This window comes from Budorcas taxicolor, chromosome 17 (assembly GCF_023091745.1).
Source record: "Budorcas taxicolor isolate Tak-1 chromosome 17, Takin1.1, whole genome shotgun sequence".
In the NCBI taxonomy this organism is placed as follows: domain Eukaryota; kingdom Metazoa; phylum Chordata; class Mammalia; order Artiodactyla; family Bovidae; genus Budorcas; species Budorcas taxicolor.
Genome location: NC_068926.1, coordinates 68,419,743 through 68,443,618, shown reverse-complemented (window position 1 = coordinate 68,443,618; position 23,876 = coordinate 68,419,743). Strand labels below are relative to the sequence as shown.

The 23,876-nt window shown below is 47.1% G+C and overlaps 1 protein-coding gene across 1 annotated transcript in view; it reads right to left on the bottom strand.

Annotated features, from left to right (window-relative positions):
• Positions 1 to 17,384, bottom strand: part of KREMEN1 (kringle containing transmembrane protein 1) — a 54,399-nt gene extending 37,015 nt beyond the window's left edge. Inside the window, exon 1 of the mRNA XM_052654633.1 lies at positions 17,288 to 17,384. Within this exon, the coding sequence (XP_052510593.1) occupies positions 17,288 to 17,384 (97 nt within the window). The remainder of the gene's footprint in view (positions 1 to 17,287) is intronic.
• Between the last annotated feature and the right edge of the window lie 6,492 nt (positions 17,385 to 23,876).

Below are 23,876 nucleotides of genomic sequence, written 5' to 3'. Positions count from 1 at the left end.
CTGGAACCAGGGCACCAGCTCTAACTGAGCTCTCCTCTACGGTCTGAAAGGCTGCACTGACACTTGGATTTAATAAGACCATCGGATACAGCAACACTTTGGAATCCCAATCACACGGGTCTGGGAATGACTCACATTCCCTGGTAATGAAGAACAGTCCTCCCCATGCTGCTTGAGACGGAGGTGCCACAAAACAGACAGTCAACAGGAGGGAGCGGGTGCTGAGCTGGCATTTTCTTTCACCTCCTTCTGAAATTCCTTCCTACAGGACATGTTCAACATGGTCTGAGGTCCCTTTAATAAGAAGACAAAACCCTTGCAGGTGCAACAGCTGTGCTTCTAAAATCTGCCTTTCAGACTTTGTGGGGGGAGGGGGATGGGGGTTGGATGGGAACCTCGGCTGAGAGGATTTTCCCCCCACATATTGCATGCATTACATTCGCAGAGGTTCACGAGAAAGGCACAGTACAAAGAGCGATTTCCAAAAATTAGCTTAGTTGAAACTGACAGATAGAAGCACTTCAAACACTTCTTTAAGATGTATCCCTAGGAACCTGACAATCTGGGGGAGTTACGGTAACATTCTTGGCTCGCTTCCTTTCCCTCTGCCGGCATGTGCTGACCCACGACTTCCGGCATGAAGGACTCACACCTCCGGCTCCCAGTTGTGGGGCATGCTCCTCCTCCAGCCTCAGCATGTGCATAACACGGGCAGGTCTATACTCTGAAACGTATCTAAAATCTACCCGCAGATCATCTCTCTTCTGTACCCGCTTCCTCTCCCAATCTGGGCCCTGTGTTTTGCCCAGAATGGCACAGTTTTATGGACATCCAAAATAACCAGGAACCCCAGGCTGCACAGGACACCTCGCACTTCACCTACACGTTGTGAGAAGGGTGACTCGTCATGTTCTGAGTCAACCGAACCCTCCACCAAGAGTGTGCACGAATTTAAAAAGTTCAAAGGTAACTGAAGGAGGCAGCTCAGTATAGCTGAAAATCCACTGGTCCCAGACCTGATGCCAAACAGCTGTGTGACCTTGGATAAATCACTGCCATCCACAACACTGCTGACGTTTACACGGGGTTCTACTGAGTGCCAGGCTCTGCTCTAAGTGCTTTACATCAGCTCATCACCAGCCCGCACTCCCACTGTACAGATGAGGCAACTGAGGCTCACACCCTACGCTGCCTCTGACAGATCCCCTTGGCCTCGTCCGCGCTTTCCCACGCGCTCCCTCTCCCTGTTCCTCTCACAGGTGGGTTCTGTTGCCTTCTGTCAAACGAGTTCCCTGAAACTACCCTCTCCTCTCCGTCGGGTGCCGCCACCCTTGTCCCCTTCACCATGGGAGGACAATATGGTCTGATTCGGGTCCCACAGCATCCACTTTCGTGCTCCCAACAACCCATTCTCCACACAGGGCTCAAAACTCCCAGAGAGATGTGGGCACTGGGAACAAAACCCAGAGCCTTCATCCCTGTCTGCGAAGCCCACGAGACATGGCCCCAGGCCCTCTCTCCACCAACCGAGCTCTCCTCTGGTCATTTGCTGTGCTCCAGCCACATTCTTCTGCTTTTAACTCTATAAACACACCACGCTATTTCCTGCCTGAAAAGTTCTTCCCCTAATACTTCCCATCACAGACTAAACATTATCTCCTCAGAAAGCCCTTCCCCACCATCTCCACTCCTGTTTCTCTGCCCTTCATTTGTTTGCTTCGTAGCACTTACCATCACTAGGAATATATATGATCTGCTGGAGAGAGAGAGAGAGAGACTGTGTGTGTATGTGTGGGCTCATCACACCAGAGCCCTACCCAGTCTCAGGGTTAGAGCAGGACCTGGGAACCTATATTCCTAAAAATCTGCCCTGGTGATGATTCTAAGAACATCATGCCAATCTCTGCCAGTTACTAGAATCTTATTTCTATGTGTTAATACATCTTTTTCCCCTATCGAAAGTGACTGAGGAGGGGCTTGGGAGCCACAAATGTGGGCTGACCAACGGAAAGCCTTAGCAGTAGACAGCAATCTGCAGGGCAGTGGGTCAGCGTTCCCTGATGACTTGATCTGAAGAAGAACGTGGTGGCCATCCATACAAGGGCCAGCCCTCTGGAATGGGATGAAGTGGCATCTGAGAGATGGGATGGGTACGAGCAAGCCTGTTGGCTTTAGTCTGCTCCTCCCAGACCTAGTCTTGTTCTTAATTACACTAGGGAAACTGAGGCAGTGTTACCAGATTTGACAATTATTTTTTGAGCAGACTTGCCCAGTGCATGTCAATTGTGTGTGTGTGTTGGGGGCGGGGGATTAAGTTATATGTGCATCTTGATTTCATCAGAGTACCAGGGTGGGCACTAGGCAATGGGGACCCTGGCAACCTTGTTTCTTACCGCTGGGAAACTGACCCAAGCCTTGGCTAGACAAGCAAGGAGAGGCTTAAACCAATAAAAAATAAACTATCACATGGCTGGTTGTAATATTTATGCATTCAGTGAAAGAGAATGAGCAAAAGCAATAAATCTAATGTCCAGGATATTATTCATTAATTCATTCAACAAATATTTATTCAACACTTACTATGCGTCTGGCACTGTTCACAGCTCTGGGACCGTGTGGTGAACACTCTGCATTCACATGCTAACAGGGCTTCACGCTCGTAATACACCAGTCAAAGTCAACGCTAGCCAGTGCAGCGTGCAACAAGAGAAAATGGAGTAAGGAGATGAAGGTGGAACGGTGGGAGTTCTCTTTTAGGAAGGGCCTGGAAAGGAGATGTTTGTACAAAGATGTGGACAAGAAGAGGAAGCAAACAGTATATGACACAAGAAGGACTTTCTGGGTAGAGGGCATGGCAGGCACAAACCCGGAAAACTGCATAAACTCTTCAGGAAAGTGCGAGGCCGCTCCTCTGACCCAGCCAGAGTAGGGCGAGTATGCTGGGAAGGGTGGGTGGGACATGAAGAGGAAGGGCCAGGCAAGACCAGGATGTGTAAGGTCTTGAAGGCCATATAAGTTAGATTTTGGCTTTTGTTCTAAGAATGAGAGGAAGTCATTGGAGGGCTTTGAGCAGAGAAGTGATGTGATCAGATTTATCCTTTAGCGGAACTGTAGCCGCCGGGAAGAGGAGGCGCTGTGAAGAGCGTGCCAAGCACGTGGCAAGGGGACCCTAGGTGGCTGGTGCAGATGATGGGCTGGAAAGAAGGGTGACCTGGGCCAGGCTGGCAGCTGAAGGGTAGGAAGAAGTGGCTGGACTCTGGATGTATTTTGAAGGTAGAACCAAAGTATTTGCTGGGGAGCAGGGGTTTGATGAATATAGGGTCCCAAAGAAAGAGCATTTGGTGACAACACCGAGGAGGTAGGCCTGGGCAGCTGGGTGAATGGTGCTGCCATGTACTACGATGGAGTGGACCCAAGAGGCACAGTATCTTGTGGGTGGAATCAAGGCTTTGGTTTTGGACCGAAAAACTGGATGGAGAGAAGAGAGTAAGTAGATGGGCTAGATGAGCCCAGGGTTGAGGAAAGAAGCCAAGGCCAGATCCAGAAGCGTGGAGGTAACGGCGCCCGTGTGGAGAGAGAGGACATCTGGGCCGTGCCCTGGGGCCCTGCTGCATTTCAGGCCTGGAAGAAGGGCCCAGCCGTGATGGCTGACAGAGCGCAGTCTGGGAGGTGGGATCTTGGAGAGAGAAGGAGTTTTGAGAAGCAAGGGATGATAAGCTGTGAAAAGCACTGCTTTATTTCCTGCCTGTCTTCTCTAGCTGGAGCCCATTCCATTCATCTCTGTTGGACCTTTCCTCTCTATCAGAGAACCCCAAGTCTTTTGTTTTGGGGGACTGAGGAAAACAGCCCTTAAATCAGACACAAGCCTGAAGCACTTGGGATTAATTCTGCCTTTCTAAGTTAGCGACGCCTTATCTTTTTCTCCATCACCAAAATCCTTCAAAGTATGGCTTGTGGCATTTATTTTTTAAAAACTGGAGATGCACTTGTGGTCAGAGGAGGATGCTGACGGGCACGGGCCCGTCCTGCTCTGGCTCTGACCTGGTGGCTGTACCGCCTTCACAGCACATCCCTTCTGCAACTCAAGTTTCTTTATCTCTGAAACGAGGGCAGTCAGCAAGATCAGGAGTCCTAATCCTTTTACATACACAGAGACCTCTTGGAGAACAGGCTGAAAGACAGGGATCTGATTCCCCAGACAACCATCACATACACAACAGTTTAGTTTCAGAAGTGCTCATGGAGCCCCTGAAGCCCTTCTATGCAGCCCTGACCATCTGAACAAGTGACACCTAGAGAATAGATGTGCATGCACATGTAAACTTCCAGGACTGAATGTTTAGTCTCCAGGGTTATGAAACAGTTTAAGTCAAATACTTTTCTCACTTACTTTCTAGCAAGAAAAACTTCTAGCACGGAAAGAGCATGGTACCGGCTGGAGTTAGAGCTCAGCTCTGTGGTTTACAAGCTGCAGGCATGCAGGTGAACTCTGAGCCTCAGTTTCTTCACTGGTACAAAGGGGGATTTGATTATTAATAGCTTGGGACAACTGGAAGAATCAGAGGAGCTGCAAGTAAAGGGCCTAGTACACAATAGGTGCCCCATAAATCATTATTATGTAAATAAAGTGTATTACTATGTAACTAAACAGTGTGAAAAAATTAAACGTTATTATAACTTTGAAAGTACTGTAACAATCACGATCATGTAGTTTACCCCATAAAAATACATAGCTATAAAAGGCAATATGCCATGGATGGACAGGCACACCATTCTGCTATTTACAATTCTGTTGACAGTTGCCAGGCTACCATGCAGAGAGAAAAAAATATGTAACGCTGGAAAAGGAGGGGATATATGTACACGTATAGCTGATTCACTTTGCTGTAGAGCAGAAACTTTTCAACACTGTAAAGCAACTATACTCCAATAAAAATTAATTAAAAATAGATAAATAAAAGGAAAAAATATATATGATTTGAACCCTATGTTGAATCCCAGCATTCAGTGGATAAAAGGTAAGGCGAAAAACGTATATGCTTTTCTTAAAATTCCAACTGTGTGATGAAACATGTCTGTCTATATATGCTACTGAAATCACATAATTCAATATTTGTACTTATTATAAGTGAGGAAAATGCCAAGTTAAGAGTCTCAGGCAATTTAACCCTTGATGGGTTGTATATACACTGAATTTTTAAAGTTCATGTTTAAAACTGTAATGAGGTATTCTGTTAAAATAATTAAAACTTGACATATATGAGATAGTGGTGGGAAAGCAAAAGACATTCTACTCCTCAACAATATTTAATAAAGTTGAAGAGCAAGCTCTCAATGAAGCTCCAAGTCATTCCTAACGACACTATTTCCCTGAACCATTCCTAACCACACTATTGAGAAACAGAAATTTTTTCTCATACTGAGTCTTGAATTTTCCTAGTTTTCTGGTAGCTAATTACTAGTTAGATCTCTGTTTATGTGGTGTTTGTGAGAGTCACTGTTTTTAATCCATCAAAGTCGAGTTTCTGTTCCACATAGAACCATTCAGCATCTCTATCAATCCCATGTTGGAAGAATCTGGCTGGTTTTAGCCTAGTTTGAAATCAACAAATCAACAAGCATTAAACTGAATTATGGCATCTTAAAATAAGGCAGAAAATATTTTTCAGCAGGAATATCTTCTGTTCTTTTAAAAGATATCTATTAAGTTTGGCAGACAGGTAGATTATAGAAATACAAGGCTGAAGTGGAAAAAGCTCCTTTTAATACTTAGATGGTGACATAAGAGTGTCGTTAGATGTTTGCACAACACACCTGGTGCGTTTCCAATACAGACTGGTGTCTGGTGGGATCTTGTGTGTAGGTCCTCAATGCCTGCAGTCCCTGACAAAATCATCTTTTGCCCTCAGACACTCAAAGGCACTTCAGGAATGCTTATTTCAGTTACATGGAACCTGGCGGTCAAGAAGTGTGTGGCCCTGGGAAGGCAGCGGTTCTCAGCTTTTCTCACCCTAATGGGGCTTTAACACCGATGGCTCCCCAAGGGCAGGGACTCCCATGATTACAAGGAGGCAAGTGATGGTGATCTAGAGCTAGATCCCCAGAGAGAGGCTAGTCTGTGGGGAAGGAGGAGGCCTTCTATACACATGGTGCATAAAGAATCACTTGCAGAAAGAGGAAGCGGCGCTAGGTAAGTAGCTGACACTGCGAGGTTTAAAGAAATCACCTGGATTTGGGTCTCCACTTCCTCACTTGTGAAATGAGGGGACTGGAGCCAACGTCCCCTCACTCTAAACCCTAATCTCAGGATTCTAACAAAATAGGACAGAGATGCAAAAGTCCGAGGTAATGTGACAGGAAAGGTTTAATGACTAAAAATCTCTTCCAAGGTTACAATGCTGTAATTCTGTTTCTCTAATGGAAGCGACGATTCTTCAGGAAAAAAAAAAACAAAACAAAACTCGCCTCCCATGTGGGCCCTGCATCTGGAGAGGCTCTTAAGCACTCTTTTTTGCTTAGAAGAAGCTACATCTTCAACATATATATGTCAAAGAAAAAAGAAAAAAAGGGGAAACTTCTAGGTGAATAGAGACTTAGGTTAAGAGAGTCAGATCACCTAAATGCACCTCGTTTAGATCCTTGTTTGAACTATCAAAAACACCCATGAGACAATCAGGAATATGTAAATACTGATTAATGGACTGGCTATTTGACAATACTAAGAAATTATTGTTAAATTTTTTAGATGTGACAATGGTAGTGGTATTATGTTTTTGAAAAGGGTTCTTATTCTTTATAGATACATACTGAAATATTTACAGATGAGATGAGATGATATCTGAGATTTGTTACAAAATAATCCAGTTGTAGGAATCAAAGGGATACAAATGAAATAATACTGGCCTTGGTGGATAATCATGGAAGCTGGGAGATAGATACATAATGACTTCCTTACACTCTTCTATTTTTGTATATGTTCTAAATTTCCCATATTAAAATTTTTTGAAAGGACACCTTGAAAATACTAACATGTTGTTTTACAATTAATCTACCTTAGTTTCTTTTTCAAGAACTATGATCAAACTCAATCAACCATAAATTCACTCATCTAAAATCAAGACATTCACGTACCATGTTCTTGGACTATGTATTCACAGTCCAAATGACCACAGGAAAAAGGAGTTCTGTACTTTGCCCAAAGTAGAACTGCCACAAAATAATCACTGTAATTATTTAACTTATCAGTAGCGTTTCTATTAAAATATCTTTCAGATGCTCCTTTTCATTCATAGGAACAGTGTGCTTAAAAACAGCATCCCGTACCTCTCAAAGTTATTTTAACTAAAGAATGCATACTTTTAGAAGAGGACCTGAGGTCTTCTATTTGAATCTCCAGGTTATTCATACCAGATGAATAAGTTGCTCAGTTGCTCAGTCTTTGCAACCCCGTGGACTCTAGCCCACTAGGCTCCTCTGTCCATGAAAATTTCCAGGCAAGAATACTGGAGCAGGTTACCATTTCGCACTCCAGGGGATCTTCCCAACTCATTAACAGATAAAATACTTGATTAAAAGACTGTTCTAAGAAACACTGAACCTATACTAAGCAATGGACCACAGATTTAAATTCAGAAGACCCATGAAAAAACTTCAGAGAGGGGTCCTTATTACTTGTTATATAATAATCTGAAAAACAGATAACTGTCAAAGCAGAGCAGGCCCTGAATGCGGGGCTGCTCGGGCTCCAGCCCCCAGTCTGGGTCTCATCTGGAACATGCTCTCCTCTTACCCAGGGAGGACCCACTGGACAGCATGCGTGGCTGCCACGGTGAAGCATGTGTTTCTGCCAGGAAGAGTCGCCATGAACATGCGGCAGCGCTTGAGGAACTGACAGTCATTCTGTAGGATATTATAAACAAGTACGCTCACCAAATTGAAGACCAGTGGATAGCTTTTCAGAAAGAATGAGGGACTTCCCTGGTGGTCCACTGGTTAAGAATCTGCCTTGCAATACATGGAACTGGGATTTGGTCTCTGGTCAGGGAAGTAAGATCCCATATGCCTCTGGGCAATGTAACTTGCGTGCCACAACTAAGACCTGATGCAGCCCAAAAAAAAAAAAAAAAAAAAAAAAGAATGATCATTCACCCACCAACATATACAGAAAGATTAGGCCAAGCTTCAGTGAAAGCATGAACTCTCTCAGAAGTCACTAGCTCAGCAGAACTCTAAGGAAAACTTTTCATTAATTAACTGTGGACTTTTCTGCCAGTACCAGCAGGACATATTCTATCACAACATGGTGATGGCACCTCTCTCAGTAATGCCTGAGCATCAGTGGGTCTACTTAAATATTTACTTATGAATATCCTCTTCAATCTTGAAATAAAATTTCACACTAGAGTTTTCACGTAAGGAAATGGGAAGCATAATAAGATCTTTTCAAGCTCAAAGTCCACTTCTCTGATGGACAATAACTTAGTGCATCATAAGTCAACTCTCAAGGATCAGAACATAAGACAAATGCTGGAGAACTATTTGAAAGCTCAGGGTCCAGAGGAGACAGCCCTACACTCCTATGGAAACCACAGGCTCTAAAACAAGTCCCACAGCGCCTGTTGTCCCAACTCTTCTAAGACTTGATCATCTTGAACTGTAATTGCTCCAGAAGCACCTGGCCCTGCTTCCACTAGCCCGTAAGCTTCCTGAGTGGTTCACTCATCTCTGTACTCTCAGCAACTACAGACCACACAGAACGTGCCTGGCAAACATCTGCGGAGTGAGGGAAGCAGGTGTATGGAGGGCTGGGGGGGAACCCAAGATGGACATATTGAGAGAGCCCAGGTTTCCTTACCAGTTTGGGCCTCCACCCTGGCTGTCAGTGCCATACTGTGAAATGACCCGGGAGAAGTTCCAGGAAAGTTTATGTAAATCAAAGTATCTGAAAATCAAATGCCTGCTATTTAAACCAAGGGAATCTGCTGTTTAAATGGAATCCATGGTAGAATTGTTTGTAACAGGGAATGAGCAGCCCTCTTTGCAATGAATACACCTGTTTCTATTCTGAGTTTGCTTGCAACAGGAGACACCTGGATCGAATCTACACCTCGGCTAACCATCACAAGAGCAACACTTTCACACCTTCTGAAGTTCTCGATCAGACTGAAAAGGAGAACTGATGCAATCCAGCTTCTGGACAAGTTTCATGAGTATTGCCTGTGCCCGATTTTTAATTTCAGACAGTGAGAAAGTTCCCCAATAATGGAATCCTGGAGGGCAGCCAATGCTCCATGGAAGCCAGGCTCTGGGCTATTCAGCTTCCCTTGGTTGATATGGGGTGGGCAAATAAATACAACAGCCCTTGAATGAGGAACTAGCTGACTGCCAGGTAGACAGTGTATTTTAGGGGAGTGCGTGATCAGTCGTGTCCGACTCTTTGCGACCCCATGGACTGTAGCCCGCCAGGCTCAGTATTCCAGGCAAAAACACTGGAGTGGGTTGCCATTTCCTACTCCAGGGGATCTTTCTGACCCAGGATCGAACCCGCATCTCTTGAGTTTCCTGCACTGGCAGGCAGATTCTTTTACCACTGAGCCACCTGGGAAGCCCCAGTGTATTTTTAGAGCACATCTTTAAATTAAACCCAAAGCAACAAAGTTATCCTTTATGATTTGGCACAGGGACAAGTCCTAGTCAGAGATGCGGGGCATACAGTAGACATTTGATAACATTTGTTAGTCAGTTCCAAGATAAAGATATGACTCAAGAGACAAGTTTCAGAAATCCTGGCCATGGAGACAGCTTGAGGCAGAAGGAAAGTCTCAGTTCAGCGCTGACTACAAACAAGAACAGGCATCGTTGTCACCTCCAGTCGCTCAGAACAATGAGGACAGATGGTGGCCAACAGACTGATTTGTTGGTCAAAGGTTTAAAGTTTCAGGCAATGTTTCATGGATCAAGAATTTGGTCGCCAGATTTAGCAAATGGAAGTACAGAATGCCCAGTTAAACTGGAATTTCAGATAAACAACTAATGATTTTTTAAGATAAGTATTCCCAAATATTGCATGAGACAAACACATAAAAAATTACTGTTTATCTGAAATTCAAATTTAATTGACTGTCCTGTATTTAATCTGGCACTCTTACTCTAGAGAAACTGGAAAGATACGGTGACCCACAGACCTCCTTACTCCACTGAGATTTCTGAAGCCCTGTTCACAGAAATGCTTAAGGAGTTTAGATATGGATGAAGAATCTATTTTCTTAAGAGTGAAAAAAGATATTGATCAGAGTCGCCTACTCTGAGGCCACAGAGAAGGGCAAAAGAATTACATGATTAGGACAGAGTTTCTCAATCTCAGCATGAATGACATTTCAGGTTGGATAATCCTGTAGAGGGGAGCTGTCCTGTGCATTCCAGGATTGTCAGCAGCATCCCTGGCCTTTACCTGCTAGATGCCAGTAGTGCACCCCTCCCCACCGCAAAAATGTCTCCAGATATTGTCAAATGTCCCTTGGGGGCACAAATCTCCAGTTGAAACCACTGAATTAGAAGAAATGGTCAGATAATCAGAGAGTGTCATACCCATTAACCAGTGGTCACAGAACAAAAGATTCTTCTCAAGGGAGAAATTTTCAGCTCAGCCCGGGGGCCCTCTCAGGCCTGTAAGAAGGATGAGAGGACTAGTTATTTCAGCTAAGACAATCAGAAACCCTTCACTGGCCAGAAGCTTGGTGAGCCAAGCCGATGAAGTTGTGCATGGCAGTGCACACATCACAAAGCAGGGAGACGCACCCAGCCTTTGAAGATGCTCCTTTTAAGTTAACCTCCCTTCCAACTAAACTTTTTCCAAATCTCTTCCTGCCATTTGGAAGTTGAGTGATTCTCAGCTGAAAAGGCCTGTATATACGAGGTGCAGATGGCAGCAGTTATGGCCCTCACCAGATGCTGCAGTCTCTAATTTGATTGAAAGGATATAATTAGACAACAGAAACACTTTAATGAAAGAGCAAAACATGGAGGGAGGGAAGGATTGAAGGCCCTTAACTGATGCCAAAACACCCACCAGTAATAGAGGCTTTGAGTCTGGGGAAAAGGAAGGGGAAAGCCCCTTAAAAGGACAGTCCCCATCCTGTTTATTTCCCCATAGACATACGAATAGGGATTTTATTACTGTAGATTTCCACTGTATTTTATGTGGGAACAATCTGATTAAAACCAGAAGTCGTCTTCGGAAGAACATCAAAGAAAAACAAATATGGCTTCTGTGGTCATTATTAAAAATATTTTTACCAGTCCAATAATTTTCTTTGAAGATGAATTTTTATAGATTGAACAGCAGCAAGTAATTTACATACTATGATGACACTGGTTAACAATCCCTACTGTTCTAGAATAGAACTATTTGGCCGCCATATTTTCATCCAACGTCAGGACACCAAAGAACATGGACAGCCACTTAACATTTGTTTGGAAGATATCAAGAAACTGGGGAGAGTTAGTCCTGTAAGTCAACGCCACAATTGTTCTGAATCATCTTTAAAAGTTGCCTCTGCTGTTTTTATTATTTCCTAGCTTTCAAACTTTGAGTGTAAGTACACTGCTCTGGTTCTAACCAAGAATCTAACCAAACTGAAAGAAGTCCAGCCCTCAAAGTCTGAAGTTGCTAATGTGGTGTGACACTCTGGTTTGGAAACCTCCTTAGCCCACTAGCAGTGGGACCCCCGCCCTCGTGGAAAATTGAACAATAAAAGTTTAATGCTCTGGCTACTTGCCAGGGATTAAATCAGTGGTGAGAGAAACTAGAAGCTGGGCCCAGCAAAGGGGCAGCTCCGAGAGGGTACTGTTGTAAGTAGGAGGGAGATGCAGCCTTGTGTAGGAGGTGGCCTGAAATCTTTTGTCTATAAAGTTCTTCCTAGTCCCCAACCTCATTCCTCTTCAAACTGGTGCAAGTCCAGGCGAGGGAGGTGTTTACCTAGAAAGTGGTTTAAAGGCAGGTGGGGAGTGGGAAGATTTCCATAGAGAAGGAAAAGGTAGGTTTCTGTGGAGTGGCCATTTCTGAAGAGGGACAACCTTCTGACATTTCTACAAGGGCTTCTTTGCTTTCTCTGTTCAATCTCAATCCAGGATAAGGTCCCAGAGGTGAGGTCTGGGGAAGAAGCACTGCTATCTTGAGAGGAAGACACTGAAGACAACAGAGAAAGGGGTAAAAATACAGTGACCGTGGGCTCCTCTCCTAGACTCACGCTTCTGGGTTCCAGCTGGATTCTCAAGATCAAAATAACGTGGGAGAACGTCAGTCAGAGTTTTCACCCATTCACCAGGAGTCAGCCAGCAGCTAACCTGCCAGGTGACGACAGGGGGCTTGAGGAGACCTCACCTCAAACCCTGCACAGGTAGCTTGCTAAGAAACACATTCACTTCCTCCTCTGTTGTCCTTATTCAGGAGGCAAAAACCCAGACAAAAGCTGCAGATCCAAACTTCCGGCCTCTCACAAGTGTTTTGCATTAACTGTTCCACAGTACAAATACAATCAACTTGGTATGTTTGTTTCATTTTGTTTTTTTCAAAAATGTTTTAAAATAATCAGTCATGCTAAACACATTGTTGTTTTTCTAAAGGCCACTTTATAAAAATGACGATAGAACCATGGAAATAAAACTCAACTGTTTAGGAAAATGCTAGAAGTTTGTTTTCTCTTTTTTTTTTCCTGGCTTTTTTTTTTTATATATCTCAGGGCTGGTGCCACCTGCTGCCTGGGCTTTCCTCTGAGAAACAGATCTCTCAACAGTTTGATCCAAGCAACATCTGCATAGCTGAACAAACCCTGGACTGGTTCTGAGGCAGGCTCTATTTTCTTTATGTACTGCACACTGAACCACACTGAATTTCTTTTTAAAGCTTTTTTTTTTTTTTAAGTCTTAGTAAAGATCCAAATGTATGTTCCCTCCTGGACACATTATTTTTAATCGTGGTAAAATATACATAAAATTTACCTTTTCAACCATTTCTCAAAAGTCTTTTAAAGTCAGCTACCAGTAAAAGGTAAAAGGTTCTTTCATTCACCAAAATCATTTGCCTCCTTGTCACCTGTTCAGACCAGTGAACAGTGGGAAAAAACCATCAATACATATGGACCTAGAGCAGGACTTGGTCAAGTACAGCCTGTAAGCCAACTCTGGCCCACTGCCTGTTTTTGTATGTCCTATGAGCTAAAATATGCTTTTTAAACTTTTAAATGGTTGAAAAAACTAAAACTTGTGACACATAAAAATTACACGAAATTCGAATGTGGGTGTCCATGTGAGTTTTATTGGAAGACAGCCACTCTCATTCATTCACACTTTGTCTATGGCCTCTTTTGCCCTACAAAGCCAGAGTTGAGTAATTGCAGCAGACAGTACATGGCCCACAAAACCCCAATTATTTACTGTCTAGCCCTTTATAAAAAATGACTGCCGACACCTGATCTAGACCTCAGATGGCATTACAGGCTTGAAAATTCTACACTAAAGACGATATATTGCCCATCACACCAAATTCCTAATCTGTACACTGTGAAGCAATTGAAAGCAATATATTTTACCTTCATCACTGATTGCCTTTGATCCTAATAACCTAAATCATAAGTAAGCATATCAAGAATATCTCTATTAAATGTACCGACTTGCTGTTTCTTAGCAGTAAGCTTAAACTGAACTTCTTTTTGCTGTAAGATTTATAAAAGGTCTCATTACATATCTAAAACACTTAAATAGCTTTGTTGAGGAGTGAGAAGTTTTCACAAAAAGATGAGAGTTCTTTGATGCCCGGTCAGTTTTGACCGTTTCCCTGTCTCTTAAAATACTAAAAGCATAAAAGAAACTGGCATGCACATTGGTCCCCTTCATTCCTCTCAGCCCTTCTGTTCGTTCATGCTAAGTCCCTTCAATCATGTTCGATTCTTTGCCGCCCCATGTAGCCCGCCAAGCTCCTCTGTCCATGGGATTCTCCAGGCAAGAATACTGCAGTGGGGTGCCATCTCCTCTTCCAGGGGATCTTCCCGACCCAGGGATTGAACTCCTGTCTCCAGAATTGGGAGGCAGGTTTTTTGCAGGTAATCCTATTAACATTAATGGAGTCCCCACAAGGGGCAAAGCTCTGTACAGTATGAAGTTCTTACTGTTAACTGAACTCACAGGTTTTAGGGCAAGACACATTACTGTCTAATGGGGCAAATTCTAGATGAGGAGCTGAAGGAGAATGAGTATGAACTATAAAATTATGTTCACAGCAAACGTTACCAGAGTTGAGACACTGCTGACGCACACCCAGCAGGCCCTAAATGTGGAGAAACACTGATGGTGAAGGTGAAACACTGAAGGTATTTGCCTTCAGCGGAAAACTCAGAGCTAAAGTCCACCCAGCCTTCTCTTCCTACCTCTGGCTGTCCCCTGCAGGTTAGTAAATTCCAGATGGGAGTCCACGTCGGAGAGTCCATGGCCCTGGCTGCCTTTCTCCTTGAAGAGGGAGTCTAGATTCCACCACTAACTTCTACATCCTTCCTTATCAGTTATGAGGGAAAGGAGAGGATCTCAAAGGATGAAGAGAAGGGAGATTATTTGGGGTTGGCTATACATTGTAATTAGAAGTATCACTGATAGGGAATGAGCTAACTGTTTTCATAAAGTCAGCATTCAAAAATGCAAACCACCAGTAATTTAAATATTACAAAATTATGCAGAATGTAAGTACTGAAATAATTTTTTCCATCCACAAAATTTTAGAGAAAATTACAGTATCAAAAATATGAAATGGCAAGCCTGACATATCTTCAGAGTAAAACATGTTTTTTATTGGAAAGGATTTTTAAAAACTAGTGGGTAGGCTCTAGACAGGATGTGATGGTGAAGAAAGACCATGTGGTATGTCCCCCAAATTGCACTGGAACTAAAGAGGAAAAGTCACAAAGGCACTGATGTATTATATCAAGATGGTAGAGAGAAAAGCTGATAAGGCTCACTGAATTGGGAAGATGGGCGTTATCAGAAATCATTTCATAATGGTTATTTATTTGTCCCTACCCCAGACCCATTCTTCCCAGGTGGCTCAATGTAAAGAATCCACCTGCCAATGCAGGAGACTTAGGAGATTTGAGTTTGATCCCTGGGTCAGGAAGATCCCCTGGAGGAGGAAATGGCAACCCACTCCAGTATTCTTGTCTGAAAAATCCCATGGACAGAGAAGCCTGGTGGGCTATAGTCCATAGGGTTGCAGGACTTAAGGACTAAGCGAGCACACAGGCACACACAAACCCCATACCCTCCAGTAAAAGCATACCGAGGTCTGAGGTTCATGTGACATAAGGGCTGCTGCACTTGATCCTTTCTACTGAAGCAAAGGTGCCTGAGAAGGGTGCCACTTTCCAACGAGCATAAGCACGCAGCAGGCTCCCTGAACACTTTTCAGAGCTATGACTTTGCCCTTTCCAGGAGAGGAACCAGTTTATTTCCACTAGTACCTCTCTCCATAGAGGACATTAAATCCTGACCACAGAGATGGCAAAGTGGAGCTAAGGGGTTACTAGGTTACAGTTATGTTGACATATCCTGGCTCTCAGAAAGTTCCTCCGTCATTCCTCACATACGGTAAACAGTAAAAGTGATCAAACTTTTGCAGAAGTTTTTGTAGACATCCCCTTAAGAGGCCACTGATCACTCAGAAACCCCTTCCTGAGCCTAAGCTTTACAGCACTTGGAGAGCCCCCTTCTACCTCTCTCTCTAAAGCCAAGCTTTGCCTTTTACGGGGTTTAATCAGATTGGGAGCTCAGAGCATTCCCAGCGCAAAGGAGGTGTCCAGCACTTGGCAAACTGTGAAGCACTATAAAAAGAATTCTTAAATGTGTTCAGTGACTGCCTGCTGTATGTGGGTGTGTTACCTGTAGTATATCCTTTAATCTTCACACACCCAGCAAGGGAATTACCATCATCCCTCCTTTACAGATGAGGAAACTGAGGCTCAGAGAGGCACAGCCCAAAGTCACCCAGTAAGTGACAACATTAAACTTGATCTTTATCAGGAAACCAAGCTGGCAAGTAAACAAAGCAACCCAGAGTTTTCTTTCAGCAGCAAAATCCTGTCTCTCAAACATCACAGTCTGTGACTTTGGGTGGAGAACCCAGAGGCTTGAGTTTTCCCACTCAGGCAAATCTGTAATGGACTTTTCCCACCCCTTTCCCTCATGTCCAATTCTCCACACTTGAACAACCTGCTGAGGAAGGTCCCTGGGCCAGACAACGCCCTCTTGCCTGCTCTTCAACTTGGGAGAGTTCTGCTGCAAGGAAGGGTGTGAGGACAAGCTAAGCAAGTTCCAGCTTCCATCCTGGTCTAGGGCGCTATGTGGGGAAAACCTGGCCTTGACCTTGGCCTGGGGAGCGGGTGACCCTGTTTAAAGTGTGGAGATACCCACAGGAAACGGGGGCTCTGCCTTGCACTCGCACGACGAGCACACTAAACTCTCTAAGGGAGACGTTTGCCATCACCCCCTTCCTTTCTTCCTCTCCCCACGCTGGACCTGCACCTGAGTCCCCGGGAAGTTCAAAGCGGGCCCCGGGGGGCGGGGGGGGGGGTGGGGGGACGTGCAGGCAGGGCAGAGCCGGTCGTCTCGGGACCCAGATCCGCCTCTACTAGTAGGACAGGCAGCTCACCTCGACTCCTCACGAGGAGCAGATTAGAGCTGGGCTAGCGGGGCGCAGACCCGGGCAGAGGAGCCAGGCGCCCGCTCTCGTCGCCTCTCGGCACCCGCTCAGGAGCCGGGAGGCGCTGGGCCCGCGGACGTGGGAGGGAAAGGGACCGGGGGGCGTCGTTGTGGGGCTTGCGGAGGGCGTCCTGGCCCGGGGTGTCGCTGAGGGGCTTGGGGTGGGGGTGGGGCAGCGTCCCGAAGCGGGGCGAGTCGCCCCAAGGGACTTGAACTGGGCTGGGGGTGCGAGGCCCTGAGAGGGGAGACCTCCCGGCCGGGGCGGGCGTCGCTGAGGAGCCTGAGGCCGTCTCGGGTCCTGAGAGAGACCTCCCGGCCCGGGGGCGGGGGGGCGTCGCTGAGGAGCCTGAGGAAAGGGTCTGAGGTACTGAGGCAGAGAGGGCGCCGGCCAGGGGCGTCGCGGAGGGGCCTGAGGAGAAGGGCCGCCTAGTCCGAGGGGCGTCGCTGAGGGGCTGGAAAAGGAGCCCCACCAAGCAGGGGCGAGGAAGTTGGGGCCCTGGGCGGGCTCCGCGAGGGACAGGCGGCGGAGGGGGGCTCGTTCACTCACCGGGTCCGGGGCCAAGGCCGGGGCCGGGCGCGGGCCGGGCGGCCAGCGTGAGCGCGGCGGCGGAGAGCAGGGCGAGGCGGGCGGCGGGCGGCGCCATGGGCCGTCAGTGCGGGGCCCCGGGGCGCGGCCCGGGGGAGAGGGGGCAGCGCAGGGAGCCGGGGGCGGCCATGGGAGCGGGACGCCGGGCTTGAGCGTGGCCCCGCCCCGGCCGCCCGGCCGCCCCGCCCCGGCCCGCCCTCCCCAGCGCCGCCGCCGCCCCGGCCGCCCGGGGCCCGCCCGGCTCAGCCGCGAGGCCCGAGGGGCGGAGCCGACAGCGCCCGCTCGCGCCTGCCACTCACGCGCCAGGACCCGCCCACATCCCCCCGACTGCACCTGGCCCCGCCCACCGGCGGAGCACTCAGTTGGAAGATTCGAGGGGCGGGACCTACAGGTAAGAGGCGGGGCCTGAGGCACCGCCTCCGAGTCCCCGAGTGGAGGTGTGACCTGGCTGGACCGGGCCGGGCGCCCAATGACCCCTGCTCCACCCTCGCTCGGGTCGCGACCCACACGCGGGCTCAACCGCAGCCGTAAAAATCAAAACAGCACTTTGCAAACCAATTTTCTCTGCTTGGCTCATCGCAGCGGTTTTAAAAAGGTTGCTCTGGAGTCAGCCGGACCGGATTCATATCCCACTTGATCACCTGTAAGATCTTGAGAGTGAAAGTCTCAGTCGTGTCCGACTCTTTGCAACCCCATAGACAATACAGTCCATGGTATTCTCCAGGCCAGAATACTGGAAGTGGGTAGCCGTTCCCTTCTCCAGGGGATCTTCCCAACGCAAGGGATCGAACCCAGGTCTCCCGCATTGCAGGCGGATTCTTTACCAGCTGAGCTACCCGGGACAGGAGAAACAGCTCTCTTATTTCAACTTCTTCATCGGTTAAACGGGGGCGTTGATTACAATTACTCCCAAAGCGGTGGTACTAACGAGAAAATGCGTGGAAACTTTTACACACACATAGTAGGAGGTTAGAAAATGTTGAGTTCCTTTCACCATGCCGATTCTTGCAGGCACAAAAGAGGCAGCATACTGAGCCCTGGTTCCGAATCCTAAAACACATCTTTTGTCAGCTAGGGCAAGTTCCCTGCTCTTAGTCATCTGCAAAATAGAAATAATAAAAGGCCCTCACAAAATTAGGTTAGATTACATAGAAACAAGTGAAGCTCCTGACCCAGAAGTGGGTGAGGCGACGGTGCTTTCTCGGACACTTGGATCCGCGGGCGCAGAGAGAGCGTGGCGGCTCTCGGCCCCCGTGTGGCCGGCCCATTGCTCCTCACTCCCCAGCAAGGTCTTCCCCGCTCGCCCCAGGGTCTGTGGTAGGCCCTTCTCCTACCCTGCACTCCCCTAGGCAGAAATTTTCCTCCGGCTCCCGCCGAAAGCGCCGCGGCAACGCCCCGAAGGGCAGGTCCAGGCGATGCGCCGGGAGTTTTTAAGTCCCTGGTACCAGACTTGCAAGTGCAGGCCTGCGCCCGGCGCGGCGGCGGAAACCTCCGCCCTCTCATGCAGATTCGCAGCGCCCTGAGCGGAGCTGGGCTCTCGCCGGCCCGCAGGCTCCCCGGCCGGCTTTAGGGACACCGTCCTCTGCGCCCCCTAACCCCCCGGGGGCCGTCCCCTCGCCTGCCACTTCGCCCCCAACCATCCCCCCGACCCCGTCCCAGCTGCTTCCAGAGGCGCCCCAAAGGCGCACCTACCTCCCACGAGGCCTCTGGGCTCCCTCCTTCTCCACCCACACGACCCAGCGCCCTGGCAAGAGTCATCTTGTTCAGTCATTGTTTTCCTTGTGTCATTCCCGAGGTGGAGACTCCTCTGGGCTCCTTGGAGCAGGGGGCCGCCCCTCTCCCAGATTCCCGGAGACACTCCCTCCACATCCCAGCTGGTGTCTTGCACTTAACTTACCCTCTGCCTTCTGCACCATTTCCAGTCCTTCCCCACCTGCGAAATTGCCTCCTGTAACACAACCTGGGAATTCTTCACCTCTAAATGTGCACCCTCCCAAGCAGGAGTCGCTTGAAGGAGAATAAAATGGGGGAGATTCAGGTAGAATGATCAGCACAAAGTGAGTACTTAGAGAAGGGGATCCTTCCTCCCATCAACAAATGCTAAGTGAGGAGTCTGTCAAAAGCACCAAGATAAGAACTTACAGTCTGAACTGACACTCATACAGAGGGGAGAGGCTGGGAGAGAACCAACAGGAAAATAATGTGATTTTCAGAGAGCACCAAGTAGGACAAAGACAAGAAAATGATGATATTGACAGAGGATGCTCTGTGGACTGTTAAACAGTCCACTAGGGAACGGTTTTAGCAAAGCAGGACACAGCTGTCTATAGTTTATGAGGTCCTTTCACATCTCATCTAGTTTCAGAAGAGGAAATAAGAAGGGCAGACAGGGGTTTCAAAATCAGGTTTATTTGGCCAAATCTGGGGATTTGTGCCTCATGGTAGTAGCTCCCATCTGTCTTACTGTCCTGCAGAAAGGCACCCCTGCTGACTGGGTGTGCCAGTCTGCTCTCTTGGCCTTGTGTAACCAGAATGGGCTACAGTGAGAGATGAAAATGTGGGGTCCCTTTCTTCAAAATGAAGAACTTCCAGACAGCAACAATAGAACATTAAACCAAGCCTGGGGTCCTCCTAAGCTTGAAGGCCCGGTGTCACCAGCTACACACAGCCCTGGAACGTCACAAGCCCCAGAAAGCTGGCTGGTACAACAGAACTGAGAAATAACGTGCAAGCCCCTGCCCCCACTGGCTGCCATGAGAAACGTCCCTCTAGCTGTCCCCAGGCCTCCCTCCCCTCCTTTCCAGCGTAAAGCCCAGCACAGGTGATGGAAACAGCACACAGAGACTAAAAATACAGCCAAGCAGGTCTAGGTCAGGTCACGTAAGGGCTCAAGGTCTTTGCTCAATTATGTGGTCCGGGACCTGGCAAGGAGCTGCCTGAGATATTCATTTCAGTGCTTCACATGCCTCAGTCCTTAAGCAGCTTTATTTCATGGAAAGTGTGAGGACACTGATCGTAGCCCCTGGGCCTCCAGGAAGAGGCTGGTGTCTGTCTGTCTGCTGGCTCTGCAGTCAGGCCCTTGGATTCCTCCTGAGGGCAGCAGGATTTGCCAAAATCTGAGTGATCTCAGCTGGTGGAGTTTGGGGGATCCTGGTATCTTTGAAACTCCAGCTGGGATGATTTCTGCTCAAAGGGCAGTCATGCTGTGGAAAGAGCAGGAGATGAGAAGTCTGGTTATAATAACAAGAATAGCAGGCATTCACTGAGGATTTTACTGAGCTCTCGGCAGGGTGCAGGTTTTGTCATCATATTGCATGTATGGCAGTCACCTTACAAGGGAGGCACCCTTACCAGCCCCCTCATACACAGATGGCTAATGGCTAGCCCAAAGGTTGCCTAGTGGCGGAGCTGGGCTTTGACCCCAGTGGGGCTTCAAGACCACACACCTCATCACCCACCATGGTGAACTGCCTTCTTGTCTTTGTGGGGTTCTAGCAACCAATGCTCCCTGAGTGGTCCAGGGCTAGGATTAGGGTGAGGTGAATGAGGCATTGGCTTTAAGCACAAGATTTAAGGGGGCCCCCAAACCCAGGTGGTGCTATTGGTGAAGAACCTGCCTGCCAGTGCAGGAGACGTAAGAGACGCGGGTTCAGTCCCTGGGTCAGGAAGATCCCCTGGAGAAGGGCATGGCAATCCACTCCAGTATTCTTGCCTGGAGAATCCCATGGACAGAGAAGCCTGGTGGGCTACAATCTACTGGGTCACAAACAGACACAATTGAAGTGATTCAGCCCCAAACTCAGTAATCAAGATAAATATTTAATCAAGTTTAAAATATATTAAATATATTTAATGGACTGTGTTTTTGAAAATTATTTTATCTTTGGCCTTGCTGCATCTTTGTTGCTGCATAGACTTTCCTCTAGTTGTGGAGACTGCATAGACTTTCCTCTAGCTACTCTAACGGCGGTGTGTGGGCTGCTCATCGCTGAGGCTCCTCTTCTTGTGGAGGACGGGCTCTCGGGCTCTTGGGCTTCAGCTGTTGCAGTTCCTAGGCTCTAGAGCAAGGACTCAGTAGTTGCAGCACACAGGCTTTATTGCTCCTAGGCATGTGGGATCTTCCCAGATTAGGGAGTGAACACTTGTCTCCTGCTCTGGCAGGAGATTCTTTACCACTAAGCCACCAGGGAAGCCCTGGACTGTGTTTTTATGTACTTTTTAAATTAAAAAAAAAAATTTCTTGGCTGTGCCGTGTTGCATGTGGGATCCCCAACCAGGGATTGAACCTGTATCCCCTACATTGAAAGCACAGTCTTAACCAGTAGACTGCCAGGGAAGTCCCAGTGCATTACATTTAAATGCAATATTTTTTAAAACTCTCAATGAATGCCAAAAAACTCATGAACAGAATCTTAAATTTTTAAATAAAATCAGGATCTAGATTCCTGATTTTCCTTTAGTCTCGGGCTCATCTCAGCACAGTACTGTTACTGACCCTGTCTCCCAGGTTCTGAGTCAGGCGACTAGTGATGGAGAAGAGAAGCAGTAGTTTGTCTTTTCTGATGGAGGTGAAGGGAGAAAAAAAATTTGGTTTTGAACATAAGGAGTTAGAGATGTCTGTGGGGCATCGGGTGGCCACGTATGAGAACCCAGAGCCAGGTGAGAAGGGGTTGGCAGGACACCCTCATCTCACATACTTGGCCATGAGAGGTGTGTGTTCGGCACATGTGGTCTAAATCACTGGTCCTCTGAGTTTGCATCACGGCTCAGGAATCTACAAATTCTCTCATCCAGAGTTTCTCTCTTCTTTCCTAAAACTTCTGCATCACGAACCTCAGATGTGTTCCCATATGGGTGTGGAAGTTTACTTGCTTGGGTGTTAAAAAACATCTTTTGTGGAAATTAAAAACAACTAAATTCCATTAGAATTTGAGGATGGGGCATGAAGGAGGAAGAAGAGAATTCATATGAATTGGCTCAATTTCCTCTTTATTCACCAACCCTCCAGAAAGAGAATAGGAGCTAAGAAAAATGACAGAGAAGAAGAGGGGTAGTAAAGGAGAAAAAGAAAGAAGAAAGATTAATAGAGCTAAAGATACAGTGAGGAGAGCCTGGCTAAACATCAGAGAAGGGCAGATGTGTTTGCAAACAGAAGCGATGATTTAGATATGTCAGGAAGAAGAGCTCCAAAGGATGGATGGAAAGTAAAAGTTATGTAGACTCAGCTCAGCACAGTAAAAAAGGTTCATTGGCCAATCAAACTGAGGGACAGATCTTTCCGCAACACGGAAGCCCTACGGCCTCAACCCCAGGTTCTCTGGACCAAGTGTTGGCACCAACGATGGAAACTCTTGCCATGGTTTCAGGACCCTGGACCAAATGGAAATGGAGTCTTTCCATCCTGATTTCATACTTCTGAACAACCTTCAAGGGAACAACCTCTGTTAAAGACTAGTTACTTTGTTTAAAGTATCCTCATATACCCACTTCCCTGTCCACCTAACACAGCAGGGGACATTGGAGACAACTTCTAAAACCAGTGGGAGAGACTTCCCTGGTGGTCCAGTGGCTAAGACTCCCTGCTCCCAATGCAGGGGGCCTGGGTTCAATCCCTGGTCAGAGAACTAGATCCAACATGGTGCAACTAAAGACTGCATATGCCACAACGCAGACTGAAGATCCTGCGTGCAGCAACGAAGACCTTGGGCAGCCAAATAAATAAGTTTGTTGTTTTTTTTTTTAAAGAAGACTGTTGGTAGCGTTTTGTGAGATGATGTTGGTAAAGAGTCTAGAACCATGCTTTGGACTACAGTGAACATTCAATCAACACAGGTTTTACAGAAATAGGAGCAATCAGTTCAGTTCAGTTCAGTTCAGTCGCTCAGTCGTGTCCGACTCTTTGCAACCCCATGAGTCGCAGCACGCCGGGCCTCCCTGTCCATCACAAATTCCCGGAGTTCACCCAAACTCATGTCCATCAAGTCGGTGATGCCATCCAACCATCTCATCCTCTGTCGGCCCCTTCTCCTCCTGCCCCCAATCCCTCCCAGCATCAGGGTCTTTTCCAATGAGTCAGTTCTTCCCATCAGATGGCCAAAGTATTGGAGTTTCAGCTTCAACATCCGTCCTTCCAATGAACACCCAGGACTGATCTCCTTTAGAATGGACTGGTTGGATCTCCTTGCAGTCCAAGGGACTCTCAAGAGTCTTCTCCAACACCACAGTTCAAAAGCATCAATTCTTTGGCACTCAGCTTTCTTCACAGTCCAACTCTCACATCCATACATGACCACTGGAAAAACCATAGCCTTGACTAGACGGACCTTTGTTGGCAAAGTAATGTCTCTGCTTTTCAATATGCTATCTAGGTTGGTCATAACTTTCCTTCCAAAGAGTAAGCATCTTTTAATTTCATGGCTGCAGTCACCATCTGCAGTGATTTTGGAGCCCCAAAAATAAAGTCTGCCACTGTTTCCACTGTTTCCCCATGTATTTCCCATGAAGTGATGGGAACAGATGCCATGATCTTAGTTTTCTGAATGTTGAGCTT